The 15,196-nt window shown below is 43.3% G+C and overlaps 1 protein-coding gene across 1 annotated transcript in view; it reads left to right on the forward strand.

Annotated features, from left to right (window-relative positions):
* Positions 1-12,208, forward strand: part of LOC135548753 (myotubularin-related protein 4-like) — a 158,950-nt gene extending 146,742 nt beyond the window's left edge. The window contains exons 14-19 of the mRNA XM_064978654.1: positions 2,755-2,925; positions 3,259-3,413; positions 3,747-5,346; positions 5,494-5,604; positions 9,345-9,433; positions 9,761-12,208. Of these exons, the coding sequence (XP_064834726.1) occupies positions 2,755-2,925; positions 3,259-3,413; positions 3,747-5,346; positions 5,494-5,604; positions 9,345-9,433; positions 9,761-9,938 (2,304 nt within the window). The 3' untranslated portion in view covers positions 9,939-12,208. The remainder of the gene's footprint in view (positions 1-2,754; positions 2,926-3,258; positions 3,414-3,746; positions 5,347-5,493; positions 5,605-9,344; positions 9,434-9,760) is intronic.
* The last annotated feature ends 2,988 nt before the right edge of the window (positions 12,209-15,196 follow it).

A 15,196-nucleotide genomic window follows, 5' to 3' on the forward strand; every position in this document is an offset into this window, starting at 1 on the left:
CTTCCTCCTCTTTCCCTCTTCATAGGGGGAACAGACAAGGTTGCCCAATTAGCCCCCACCTCTTTTCCCTCGCCATCGAACCTTTGGCTGAGGCTATTAGAACGTGCCCTGACATACATGGCTTTGAGGTGGGCCCACATACCCATAAATTATCACTCTTTGCGGACGACCTTATCTTATTTCTAACAAACCCAGAACACTCCCTCTCTCACTTGCAGATCCTACTACAGTGTTATAGTTCTTTCTTTGGATATAAGGTCAATTTTGATAAAAGCGAAATCTTACCGTTGTCTGTCTTTGACCATCATACCATCAAGCACAAGTTTCCTTTTAGATGGTCGCCTATGGGCTTCACATATTTGGGCATAATGGTGGATGGTAATCTGAACAAACTCTATAAACTCAATCTGGCCAGTTTGTTGCAAAAGGTGGAGGTTGACCTTTGTAAATGGATGGACTTACCTCTTACTCTACTGGGTAGAATCAATGTAATTAAAATGAATGTCCTGCCCAGATTTCTATCTGTTTCAATCTCTCCCTATCCCTGTTCCCGCAACATTTTTTTCCTGTCTCGACAAGCTGACCAGACGGTTTATCTGGCACGGCAAAACCCCTAGGGTTGGCCTGGATAAACTGACATTTTAAAGACATTTTACAGAATTTGGCAACCTTTTATTGACTATATGGAGAATCTCCCCCCACATCTCATTGATTGAATCTATATATAATCCTCACGTTTCACACGTAATGTATAATATGTAGCCTACGGCAGGTGATCCAATGTCTCGTTATTATTTTTTTTCTTATTGTATGTTTGTATATATAATTATTCTTTTTTTTGTTACGCTCGTCTGTTACTGTCACTTTGTCCTATCGTTGTCTAATATCTTTTCACTTTTGTTTTGAAATGTTCTTAATTGGAAAATGCAAAAATAAAAATAAAAAAATTTTAAATGTAAAAAACACACCAGCCAGCTGGTCTAAGCATGCTCTGAGGACGCGGCTGGGGATGCCGTCTGGGCCTGCAGCCTTGCGAGGGTTAACACGTTTAAATGTTTTACCCACGCCGGCTGCAGTGAAGGGGAGTCCGCAGGTATTATATTGTCCTCAAAGCGGGCAAAAAAAGTTATTTAGTCTGTCTGGGAGCAAGACATCCTGGTCCGCGACGGGGCTGGTTTTCTTTTTGTAATCCGTGATTGACTGTAGACCCTGCCACATACTTCTTGTGTCTGAGCTGTTGAATTGCGAGTCTACTTTGTCTCTATACTGACGCTTAGCTTGTTTGATTGCCTTGCGGAGGGAATAGCTACACTGTTTGTATTCGGTTATGTTTCCGGTCACCCTGCCCTGGTTAAAAGCAGTGGTTCGTGCTTTCAGTTTCATGTGAATGCTGCCATCAATCCACGGTTTCTGGTTTGGGAATGTTTTAATTGTTGCTATGGGTACGACATCGTCAATGCACTTTCTAATGAACTCGCTCACCGAATCAGCGTATTCGTCAATGTTGTTGTTGGACGCAATGCGGAACATATCCCAATCCACGTGATCGAAGCAGTCTTGAAGCGTGGAATCAGATTGGTCGGACCAGCGTTGAACAGACCTGAGCGCGGGAGCTTCTTGTTTTAGTTTCTGTCTGTAGGCTGGGAGCAACAAAATGGAGTCGTGGTCAGCTTTTCCGAAAGGAGGGCGGGGGAGGGCCTTATATGCGTCGCGGAAGTTAGAATAACAATGATCCAGCGTTTTACCAGCCCTGTTGCGCAATCAATATGCTGATACAATTTAGGGAGTCTTGTTTTCAGACTAGCCTTGTTAAAATCCCCAGCTACAATGTATGTAGCCTCAGGATATGTGGTTTCCAGTTTGCATAGAGTCAAATAAAGTTCATTCAGGGCCATCGATGTGCCTGCTTGGGGGGGAATATATACGGCTGTGATTATAATCGAAGAGAATTCCCTTGGTAGATAATGCGGTCGACATTTGATTGTGAGGAATTCTAAGTCAGGTGAACAGAAGGACTTGAGTTCCTGTATGTTGTTATGATCACACCACGTCTCGTTAATCATAAGGCATATCCTCCCGCCCCTCTTCTTACCAGAAAGATGGTTGTTTCTGTCGGCGCGATGCATGAAGAAACCAGCTGGCTGCACCGACTCCGATAGTGTGTCTTGAGTGAGCCACGTTTCCGTGAAGCAAAGAACGTTACAATCTCTGATGTCTCTCTGGAATGCAACCCTTGCTCGGATTTCATCTACCTTGTTGTCAAGAGACTGGACATTGGCGAGAAGTATGCTAGGGAGCGGTGCGCGATGTGCCTGTCTCTGGAGCCTGACCAGAAGACCGCTTCGTTTGCCTCTTTTACGATGTCGTTGTTTTGGGTCGCCAGCTGGGATCCGATCCATTGTCCTGGCTGGAAGGCAGAACACAGGATCCACTTTGGGAAAGTCATATTCCTGGTAGTAATGATGGTGAGTTGACGCTGCTCTTATATTCAGCAGTTCCTCCCGACTGTATGTAATGAAACCTAAGATTACCTGGGGTACCAATGTAAGAAATAACACGAAGCGAAGCGAGGCGGCCATCTCTGTCGGCGCCGCAAGTCTCAGTATTGTGTGCTGTGTAAGGACTGAGAAAAAGCTATTGTAAAGGCATAGTAAAACTATATATACCTTTGGTCTCTTTGTTAAGAGTGTACCGTTGTATGTATTGTAAGGAATGTGTGTAGCGGCTAACTGTGTTGTGTTCCTCTCCTCCCAGGTCAAGCTGGTTCAGCACACATACTCGTGCCTGTACGGGACGTTCCTGTGTAACAACGGGCGGGAGAGAGAGGCCCGTAACATCTATAAACGCACCTGCTCCATCTGGTCTCTGCTCCGCACCGGCAACAAGAACTTCCAGAACTTCCTTTATATTCCCTGTCATGAGATGGTAACCTACCTCTACGGTCACGTTTTTCTTCTCTCCTCCTCCCCTCTCCTCCATTTTCACATTGAGGCACAAGGTGTCAATCTTTCCCACGTCCAATACACTTCTGATGACGCCCAGGATCATAGTGTGTTGGTAATGAGTGGAGCTTTTTGATACTTTTGTTGAACTTTAAAAGAAAGGAAAGATGCTCTCATCCAAATATTCACGATTAATGCATAAAAAAATAATATCAGCACCATTTATATGGATTTACTGAGACAAAACCTAATTTATGTGTTTGTCTTTTATTGACCTCTGCCCCCTGGTCCTCTCCTCCCTGTCCCCTGTGTCCAGGTGCTGCAGCCGGTGTGCCACACCCGGGCCCTGCAGCTGTGGACGGCCGTCTACCTGCCCACCTCCTCCCCCTGCACCGCTGCCGAGGACGCCATGGAGCTCTACCTGTGCCCCTGCGCACAGGGAGATGAGCTCACCTCACAATCTCAAGACAGGTGGGGCTATCCCTTACCCACTCACTCCATTCATCCATCTCCGTCTCTAGTCATCAATACAGCCCATTACTGTTTTCGTAAGACCATTTACTTAATTTTATCTCAAGCCATCGTCGACCTACTTGTATTCCTTGTATTGCTCTGAGCTCTCTCTTCTCAAGGGTTATTAAATAAGGAGGCAACAGGCTTGTGGTGAAAACTGAAGGTGGGCTTGGTTCACTATCTTACATCTTGTTGCTCAGATCCAGCCTGCTCTCTAGTGGTAAAGAAGGAAACTCACCGATGAGGGAAGCTCCGTCAACTTGAGATTGGTATTTGTTCCCCTTTGTGCAGGCTTCCTAAGTCTCGCTCCATGGACAACCTGGTGTCGGCCTGTGAGAACGGGATGGCCCTCACCCGCACCTCCAGCGACCCCAACCTCAACAAGCACTGCCAGGAGGGCCGTACTGCCCATGGCTTGGAGCCTATGGCTGCTATAGGAGGCGGAGCCGAACCCGATAGCCCCGAGGACGTCAGCCCTGACACGGGATTGGATGACAATGACTCGGAGGTGGAGCCTGTCACTCAGACTCCTCCTACCACACCCCTGGAGATGGAGCCAAGGGAAGAGGGCTTTGAGGAGGAGGAGTTGAGAGAGGAGATTTGTCTGACGACACAACCTCTGCCCTCCCTACCCCTCCCCCCCGTCACTCTGGAGAAGGGCTTCCCCCACCCCACCCCTCTCCCCCTGCCCACACCCATTCTCCTCTATTCCCTCCCCCAGACCACCAGCCCCCATTGCCCTCCACCTCCCTTGCCACAACAGGCGACTAACAGCCGCTACAGGACTGCTGAGGTCACTACCCACCCTGCCCGGGCAGCAGAAGCATGCCTACCTTCCCCACCTGCCTGGAAGGGCCCACTACCGGCAGCTGTTCTGAATGGGCCTATCACCTATCACCAACTCCAGAACAGTCACTCAGTGTCTGCAGAGCTGCCGGCCCTCGAACAGCTAGTTCCTCTATTCTCTATGGCCATGGAAGACTCCACAGAGACCCTCACAGACAAAGCAGAGGCCCCACCAACACTGCCCCGCAGCAGGAGAGAAAGTCTGGGCCAGACCCGGGCCCCAGAGTGGGCCTTACCCCAGGCCCAGACCCAGTCCCAGGCCCAGGGAGCGGAGAGAGAAGGGAAGAGGACAGAGGTTGTAAGTGGTAGAGAGCTGGTGCCTCTGAGAGAATGTGTAGTAGCAGTACCAACAGTAGCAATGGCCTCCGCATCTACAGTGCCCCCTGTTGACAACAGCCAGGTAGTGGCCGTGGGACACCCAGTCTCCCAGAGCCAACTGAGTGTCAGTGAGGAGCTGTCTCTCCTGGGCTCCCACTGGGAGAGTGTCCAGGGCCTGGTCCAGTCTGGCCTCCCAGCCAATCTCTCCTCAGGTCTCTGTCGGGCCCTCCAGCCCACCGCCTACCAGAGTCGACGCCTGGCTGGCAAGCTGCTCCGTGCCCAGGGCATGGCCGTGTCCAACGGGTTGCCTAACGGGGGTTCGCAGTGCTGCCGCAGGGAGAAGGAGGAAAGGGTCCGTGGCCCGGCCCCAGCCAGCTACAGCCCAGTCCAGTCAGGGTCAGGCTGGCTCTCTGCAGTCAGAAGCAGCTCAGGCTATGCTGCCATCTGCAGCCAAACTAGCACCAGCACTCCACCCACCTCTTCAACCCGTCAGTTCTTACCAGCCTCTCCCTTCTCCCCGCCCTCCCAGCCCTCTCCGGCCTACCTGGATGATGACGGGCTGCCGGTGCCCATGGACGCTGTGCAGCAGCGTCTCAGGCAGATCGAGGCAGGATATAAACAGGAAGTGGAAGTGCTGAGGAGACAGGTGCGCCAGCTGCAGATGAGGCTGGAGAGACAGTACGGCATGCCGCCCTCTGAGCCTGACGTCGACTACGAGGACGACATTGTGAGTAACTCTCACATGTAGACTTTAAACAGTAACCCAGTGCTTGATAAACTCCCAATGTATTATTACTGTACTGTGAAATTATGGCATATGCCTCTCGCTCTCAACCTGTCTCCCTCCCTCTCATGTTGACCTGTCTGTTCCCAGACGTGTTTGCGTGAGTCAGACGACAGTGACGAGGAGGAAAGTCTGTCGGATCACAGCGAGGACTGTTTCTCCGAGGGCAGCTGGGACAGAGTGGAGCAGAAGGACACAGAGGTCAGCGTCCCTCATAGTCTGCTTCAGGTTTCTCTCTCTCTCTCTCTCTACTGCTTCTTATATATAACCCTATACTACACTGTATACTATAGCCTCTCCTCTCCCACTCATCTTTCCACCTTTCTACCCCAGATACGTACAGTGCCTTCAGAAAGTGTTCACATCCCTTGACTTATTCCAAATGTTGTTATTACAGCCTGAATTCAAAATGGATACAAAATAAATACTAATAATTCACCCATCTACACACAATACCTTATAATGTCAAAGTGAAAACATATTTTTAGACATTTTTGCTCATTTATTATAAATTAAATACAGAAACATGTCATTTACAGTACATCAGTTTTCACACGCCTGAGTCAATACTTTGTAGAAGCACCTTTGACAGCAATTGCTACTGTGAGTCTAAGCGCTTTTCACACCCAGATTGTGCAAGATTTGCCCATTATTCTTTTCAAAATGTTTCAAGCTCTGTCAAATTAGTTGTTGATCATTGCTAGACAACCATTTTCAGATCTTTCGAAACTTGCCATGTACTTGTTGAGCCGACGTTTCATATATTCGGTTCCACGCATTACAAACTGATTCAGGATCAGCTTTTACCATCACAGCCCAAACCTTCAGGCACATCAGAAACAATAAGAACGAACCTGGAACAAAATTTCTAACAAGCGCTATCAAAAGTAATTATTTTGTGCGGAAGCACAATGTGTCGCGGAGAGTTGCTGTGAAATAACCTATATTGGTGGTTAATAAGTAGAGTTAAACGGTATGATAGACAAAGTATCCTATTCTACATTTCACAATCAAATTCCCGAGGCATTGTAATCGCTCCAGGTACCAAGCGTAACGAAGAAGGCTATCTATCACCTACAAGGCAATAAAAAAATAAATTAAAAACCATTTCAATCTCTCACCCACTAATTAGGCTAGTATTATGGAGTAACTACAATGTTGCTGATCCAGCCTCAGTTTAATGGCTGTGATAGGAGAAAACTATGTAACTGGTGAAATCCCTAAGCCCTTTCCTTCCTCTACGGTAACTGAGTTAGGAAGGACCCTTGTGTCTTTGTAGTGACTGGGTGTATTGATATTCCATCCAAAGTGTAATTAATAACTTCACCGTGCTCAAAGGAATATTCAGTATCTGCTTATTTGTTGCCATCTACCAATTGGTGACCTTCTTTACAAGGCATTGGAAAACCTGTCTGGTCTTTGTGGTTGAAACTGTGTTTGAAAATTCATTGCTTGACTGAGGGACCTTACAGATAATTGTATGTGTGGCGTACAGAGATGAGATAGTCGTTCAAAAATCATGTTAACCTTGTAATGTTGATGTCCGTGCACCAGTGAAAATCCAATTAGCATAATAAAAACATCCCTGTAAAAATCCGTCAGTTTAAACACTATTATTGCACAGAGTGTCCATACAACTTTATTATGTGACTTGTTAAGCACATCTTTACTCCTGAACTTATTTAGGCTTGCCATAACAAAGGGGTTGAATACGTATTGACTCAAGACATTTGTGACTCACAACCTGGATTTAGTCTTATGTAGCAAAATGTAAAATTGTGTTTTTTACATTGATAAAAGTGGAGACTACAAAATGGTAAATCATACACTCCATTTTTTGAGGAACAATGGGAAAGTAATCTGCTTTGAAAGTTGTTAAACTTGTAAACTCACTTTTGAGAAAATGGCCTTCTCTTTGCTCCTCTTTGTCTACACCCATTCAGCATCGTTCACACCCTCTTAAGCTTTCGTTCCACACATTTGTTTCCCTCTGGATAACATAAAAATAACCTAACCAGCTCTGCTGGCAACAATTTCAGCTAACATTAGGCTCTAACTAGCAAAGCAAACGGTTCTGGGATACGAATAATAACGTCATACCCGTAGCGTTAGCTAGGGAGCCAGCCAGCTAATGTTAGCTAGCTACCTAACAGTACACTTTAGCTTGAAATGAAACTACATTCTGTCAGAATTATAAACATGTAACATACGAAAATGTAGCTAGCTAGACTATCTTACCTGTATACATCATGCATGATGGACGTGTCTCCCTGTCACGGATGCCATGCCACGGTTTCCCTTAGTTTGAAGATGTAATCCGGAAACAGGTATTTTCTCCATCTCTTTAGCTATCATACTCTAATTCCACTGATTTCAAAACTCGATCCTCCAGAAAGTGGAGAGCAACGCTTATGCAGCTCCACTACACAATATTTTTTTTAAAAGCTGTGCTCAACAGGTTTACCAACTGACCTGCTCAAATAGACATAAACCATCTATATGGCAGAACAATCCTAACTCCCCTCTCGGCATGTCCAGCCCACTCATTATCTCAGCCATGGCTAGTGAGAAGGTTGCTGGCTTTTTCTGTGGCTTAACCAACATGGCTTGGAATTTAACATTTGTATTCATATTTAAAGATGGCATGGTTTGTTATTAAGGCAAATGAAAGTTTACATGTTCCAGAAGGCATTTCTGCCAAAATTTTGCATTTAGATTTTTTTTAAATAATTAAAAAAATCAAATGGCTGTCTGTGAAGTCGTGACTTGTGACATACGCCTAGTTTCCTGAAACAGGTCACATTTCAGCTTTTCACTAATTTGTAAACATTTTGAAAAACAGAATTCCACTTATGGGGTATTGTGTGTAGGCCAGTGACAAAACAAACTCTGTTTAACCCGTTATAGCTGCAATCCCGATACCGGGATCGATATGACAACTACCAGTGAAAATAGAGGGCGCCAAAATTCAAACCACAGAAATCTCATAATTACAATTCCTAAAACATACATGTGTCTTATATAATTTTAAATCTATTTTCGTTGTTAATCCCACCAAAGTGTCCGATTTCAAATAGGCTTTTCAATGAAAGCACTACAAACGATTATGTTAGGTCTCCACCAAACCACAATAAGCACAGCCATTTTCCAGCAAAATATAGCCTTCACAAAAACCAGAAATAAAGATAAAATTAATCATTAACCTTGAATTATCTTCATCAGATGACTCATAGGACTTCATGTTACACAACACATGCATGTTTTGTTTGATAAAGTTCATATTTATATCAAAATAAAATCTGGCGTGTTAGATTCACCAGTTCCAAAAACATCAAGTGATTTTGCATAGCCACATCATTCAACAGATATACTCATCATAAATGTAGATGATAATATAGTTACACACATGGAATTATAGATATACCTCTCCTTAATGCAACTGCTGTGTCAGATTTTTAAAAAAAATACGGAAAAAGAAATGCATGCAATAATTTCTATTGATGGTTGACATCTAGTGGAACCCCTAGGCAGTGCACCATCATTCATATCTCAAGGGGATTTCATTGGGGACTGGTGAATACATACAAGATCAGATTTCTGACTTCCTGTTTTGATTTCAACTCAGGATTTTGCCTGCCATATGAGTTATTTTATACTCACAGACATCATTCAAACAGTTTTAGAAACTTCAGATTGTTTTCTATACAATACTAATAATAATATACAAATATTAGCAACTATGACTGAGGAGCAGGCAGTTTGATATGGGCACCTTTTTATCCAAGCTACTCAATACTGCCCCTGCAGCCATAAAAAAGTTAATCCATTTTAAATTCAGGCTGTAACACAACAAAATGTGGAGAAAGTCAAGGGGTGTGAATACTTTCTGAAGGCACTGTATGTGTCACACACTGTTCTAAAAGAAATGCGTGTATCTGCAGGTCACCAGGTGGGTGCCCGATCACATGGCCTCCCATTGTTTCAACTGCGACTGTGAGTTCTGGATGGCCAAGCGGCGACATCACTGCAGGTTTGTTTAGCTTTACCATTGACCACTAATGTATGCATTAATCAAGAAGCCAAAATGTAAAGTGTAGGATAATAAACATAGCATAAACCTTCAACGCACAGCAGATTTTATTCCACACCAACCGTGATTTGAGATTAAAAAAAGACTTACAGCATGTACGACATCCCTTGCGTCTTCAGTGAATCTAGTTGCAGATATCAGCTGTTTTGAAGAAAGTTGGTTGTTTTTCCTACCTTAGTTGAATGCACTCTCAGGATAAGAGCATCTGCCAAATGACTCAAATGTGAATCTAGTTGTTGACTCTGTTTGCCCTTTTCCCTCCTCTAGGAACTGTGGCAATGTGTTCTGTAAAGACTGCTGCCACCTGAAGCTGCCCATCCCAGACCAGCAGCTGTACGACCTTGTCTTAGTGTGTAACGTCTGCTACGACCTGCTGCTGGAGGCTAGGAACAGAGAGATCTGCAGCCAGCAGCTCAAGAAGCCCATCGCCACAGCCTCCAGCTGAGAGACAGGAGAGAGAGCCCCTTACTGAGTGTCCCAGTCCTGGCTCAGTCTGGCCTGGCCTAGTTCAGTTTGGCCCGGTTAGGACCTGGATCAGCACCTTCTTGGATCAGCTTGAGCCATGTGCCCTGCTTCTTACTACCCTAACATGGTCTGGTCTTGGCTGTGTGGGAAGATGAGGAGGACTTGTGGTTGCTTTCTGGCAGGGAGGTGAAGCTTGAGAATGGAGAGAGGACACTGACCACTGGGGATGAGAGACTGACTGAGGAGTGGAAGAAGATAGGGGATGACAGTGAATTACCTGAGTGAGGGAGATGGATGAGGAAGAGTTGTTATGGAGGCTACCCCACTGAACCCCTTTTGGTCTAACACATTTCCAGCCTGGAAGGAAGGCTGCAGCATTCTGCTGTCCTGCCCTGGGGCTATTGTTCTCCACTGGTGCCTCAGATGCCCCATGCCACCCCCCTGCTCCTGTAGCTCCATTTCAAACCTACCTGAATATCCACCCCCATTCTAGAGCATCCCTCTCACACACACCAACCAACCACCCCATAATGTGCCTCCCTGCCCGAAACACACACACACACACACACGCACACACACACACACACACACACACACACACACACACACACACACACACACACACACACACACACACACACACACACACACACACACACACACACACACACACACACACACACCTACTTGCCTCCAAGGACAATCTCTCGCCCTCCCAAGTGTTGGGGACTCCAAAGCCTTTACCTGTTAAATGGAGGCTGATGACAACTTTAAACAAGAAAAAGAAAAAATGCTGCTACAGTATTTAAGTCTAATTTTGTATTCTTATTCTTTTGTGCACTGCAAGCTGTTTGTGTATTTAAGGGAATTTGAGACCAAACTCGAGCGAAAGGGAGAAATCTGCTGTTTTACTTGTATCTTTTGGTGGAGCTTGAATGTAAATGTTTGAAATGAAATGGTCAAGTGTGTTGGAGTAACTGGAAGACTGACGGTAATATTTGATTATGCGGTAACACTTGACACCCAGCATCACAAAATGTTATGACGTGGTCATAACCATTTAATATGTCATAACAGCTGACATAATATAATATAATATGGTCATAACACTCATGACACATATTTAGACTTGTTGTGACATATATTGTGTTATTTTATGGCTGTTTATGACACCTACATAAGAGTAAAAACACACAACCTACCACAGTAGTTATTTTATGGCTGGTTATGAAACCTACATAAGAGTAAAAACACACAAAACCTAACACAGTAGTTATTTTATGGCTGGTTATGACACCTACATAAGAGTAAAAACACACAAAACCTACCACTGTAGTTATATTATGGCTTGTTGTGATGTTATGTATATTTTTTTAAGTTGACCATATTTAATGAACAATGTAATTTCGCACACATTGATGTCAGACATGCACCTAACCCAATGCTGATGACTGGATGAATGCAGGAGAAGATTTCAGGAGCAGGACAAAGACACCCTCTTTTTCTGATTTAAAGGGGATGTAAAATGAGCCTATCTGGCTTATATGATTATGATGGTCATAATGCTTCTTGACAGTGTCATAAAGTGTATTTTCTCAGTCCAAGTAAAGCGACACAGGGTGGCCATAATGCTTCATGACAGTGATGATGATGAAAAATAACATGACTGTAAAGAATTCATTACAACAACAAAGGTTTCAAGAAACAAACATTCAAACGAAAGGAAACATCTTGTCAGGGAAAAAAAGTGTTACATTTTTTTTTCTTCGTTGTGACACTTATGTAGGTGTCATAACCAGTCATCAAATAACGAAACAGATGTCACAACAGGTGTAAATATATGGGTCATGACAGTGTTATGACCATGTTATGACAAGTGTTACCGTTTATGTTAATGCACATTAGGTGGGTTGTGTACTTTTTCATTCCTGCATTGTGTTATTTAAAAAGAATAATAATATGCACAGTTAATGTGGTTCTGCCTTCATCAATGCTATTCTCAAGTCCTGTCACAACTGTTTTAACATTAGAGGTACCCCACTATTTGTATCGAGAAAGGTTTATAACAGATAAATAAGTGTCATTCGGACATGCACCTGATCAGAGGAGTCTTAAAAAATGATAATAGAATGGCTAACCATCCAGACAAGGAAAGTTGTTTACACGTTTCCAAATAGAGGGTTTTATGCAATGTTGTTATAGAGTATGACTTGAAAGATCACTAGAAAGTACTTGATGGCTGTTAGCTGATGGGAGAGGGAAGGAGGGATGGAGGGAGGGAGGGTTGGATGGAGGGGTTTTGAATAATGGAGTATACAGTACCAGTCAAGTTTGGACACACCTACTCATTCAATGGTTTTTCTTTATTTTTACTATTTTCTATATTGTAGAATAATAGTGAAGACTTCAAAACTATTAAATAACACATATGGAAGGAATCATGTTGTATCAAAAAAGTGTTAAACAAATCCAAATATATTTATATTTGATTCTTCAAAGTAGCCACCTTTTGATTTGATGACAGCTTTGCACACTCTTGGCATTCTCTCAACCAGCTTCACCTGGAATTATTTTCCAACAATCTTGAATGAGTTCCCAAATATGCTGAGCACTTGTTTGCTGCTTTTCCTTCACTCTGTGGTCCAACTCATAGTAAAACCATCTCCATTGGGTTAAGGCTGGGTGATTGTGGAGGCCAGGTCATCTGATGCAGCACTCCATCACTCTCCTTCTTGGTCAAATAGCCCTTACACATCCTTCAGGTGTGTTGGGTCATTGTCCTGTTGAAAGACAAATGATAGTCCCACTTAGCGCAAACCAGATGGGATGGCTTATCGCTGCAGAATGCTGTGGTAGCCATGCTGGTTAAGTGTGCCTTGAACTCTAAATAAATCACAGACAGTGTCACCAACAAAGCACCCCGACACTCCTCCTCCTCCATGCTTCATGGTGGGAACCACACATGCGGAGATCATCCGTTCACCTTCTCTGCGTCTCACAAAGACACGGCGGTTGGAACCCAAAATCTCAAATTTAGACTCATCAGACCGAAGGATAGATTTCCACCGTTCTAATGTCCATTGCTCGTGATTCTAGGCCCAAGCAAGTCTCTTCTTATTATTGGTATCATTTAGTAGTGGTTTCTTTGCATAGATTCGACCACGAAGGCCTGATTCAACAGTTTTTGTGATGTGTTTGTTACTTTAACTATTTATTTGGGCTGCAATTTCTGAGGCTGGTAACTCTAATGAACTTCTCCTCTGCAGCAGAAGTAACTCTGGGTGTTCTTTTCCTGTGGTGGTCCTCATGAGAGCCAGTTTCATCATTAGCGCTTGATGGTTTTTGCAACTGCACTTGAAGAAATGTTCCAGATTGACTGACCTTTATGTCTTAAAGCAATGATGGACTGTCATATCTCTTTGCTTATTTGAGCTGTTCTTGCCATGGGGCGACAGGGTAGCCTAGTGGTTAGAGTGTTGGACTAGTAACCAAAAGGTTGCAAGTTCAAATCCCCGAGCTGACAAGGTCGTTCTGTTCCTAGGCCGTCATTGAAAATAAGAATTTGTTCTTAACTGACTTGCCTAGTAAAATATGGACTTGGTCTTTTACCGAATAGGGCTATTTTTATCTTTATCATAGGGCTATCTATATTATGTCACAACACAACTGATTGGCTCAAACACATTAAGAAGGAAAGAAATTCCACAAATTAACTTTTAACAAGGCACACCTGTTAATTGAAATGCATTCCTGACTACCTCATGAAGCTGGTTGAGAGAATGCCAAGAGTGTTCAAAGCTGTCATCGAGGCAAAAGGGTGGCTACTTTGAATAATCTCAAATATAAAATATATTATGATTTGTTTAACACTTTTTGGGTGACTACATGAGTCCATATGTGTTATTCCATAGTTTTGATCTTCACTACTATTCTGCAATATAGAAAATAGTGGACTAATAAAGAAAAACCCTGGAATGAGTAGCTGTGTCCAAACGTTTGACAGGTACTGTATTTCTACAGTGATGTTTGAGAGGGGCTTGTTGATGTACAGTAACATTGTCCTGTTGCGATTGACTGCTCAACCCTCGTCTTTTGATTGATTGTTCGATCAATCGTTCGATCATTGTCCTTGTCAGGTCCCTGTCTCAGAATGTAGTACCTGGCATTAAAAAGACTCGAGAGAAAGTACTAAAATGCTATTTCGTTATTTCCTGTGCTTACAGTAGGCGAGTTTGGCCTTGTATCTAAACTGAGTTTGTCATGTTTCCAAAATGAACTGAAACTGTTGTGGAACGTAGCTAAATCAGTTTGGACGCCTTGCCGGAGTTTGGCTGTGGTTCCAACAAATTGTTCTATTGCAAAAAGCTCTGTGTTTGTTTCGTCTAATGAGCTTTCCTTGACACAATAGTACCATATTTACTTTATTTTGGAATTTTTATTTTTGAAAGCATTTCTCAAGGAGACAACAGCAGGTTAACTAACTGGCCACTGCTTGGTTTGTTTTAATGGTACAGATAGCTGCTTTAACAACATGGAAACTATTTAAATATCAGAAGAGGGACATGTCCATTAGATAAAGATAATGAGATTGATTTGTTTGTAAATGAATGAACTGAAGATTTAAAGTTTTAACTTAAATATTGAGTTTATATGGTTGTCATGGTTATCCATTGCATAATAACTTTTGGGGTCTTTTCACACGATGTTGATTAAGGCAAACCCTTAAGGAGGAGGTTGTGGAACCCAGATATGTAATATAATACATAGTTATCTGATTCTGTACTAGTGGCTAAAACCTGTCACTTAGCAAATAATTGTGTAAACAAATTAAATGCACTGTAAAAGGTCAAGGGTTAAAATAAAAAAGATTATCTATATCATGGATGTGCTTCCCATCACCATTCTCTGTTTGATGTTTTTATGACGTTAAATTATCTACAGACAAAGCTTTTCGGTGCCCACCTGCTTCAGAAGTATGATTTGAGCATTGTATATTAGTTCACCTTTGGGCAGGCTGCGATTTTGGGTTTTGAACAAAACAGGATTTGAATTAAGACTACCACCACCTGGCCCTCTCTACCCATCCAGGTCCCAGACAGGAGGCTGGCATGTGGAGTGGGGATCTCTTGCCATCCCTCAAAAGGTAACTATATCAAGGACAAGGACATCATCATTCAATTGACATTTATATTGGTGTAAGGATAGTTAATTAGTTAACTTCATATTGCACATTCTAGT

This window comes from Oncorhynchus masou, chromosome 11 (assembly GCF_036934945.1).
Source record: "Oncorhynchus masou masou isolate Uvic2021 chromosome 11, UVic_Omas_1.1, whole genome shotgun sequence".
NCBI lineage: Eukaryota > Metazoa > Chordata > Actinopteri > Salmoniformes > Salmonidae > Oncorhynchus > Oncorhynchus masou.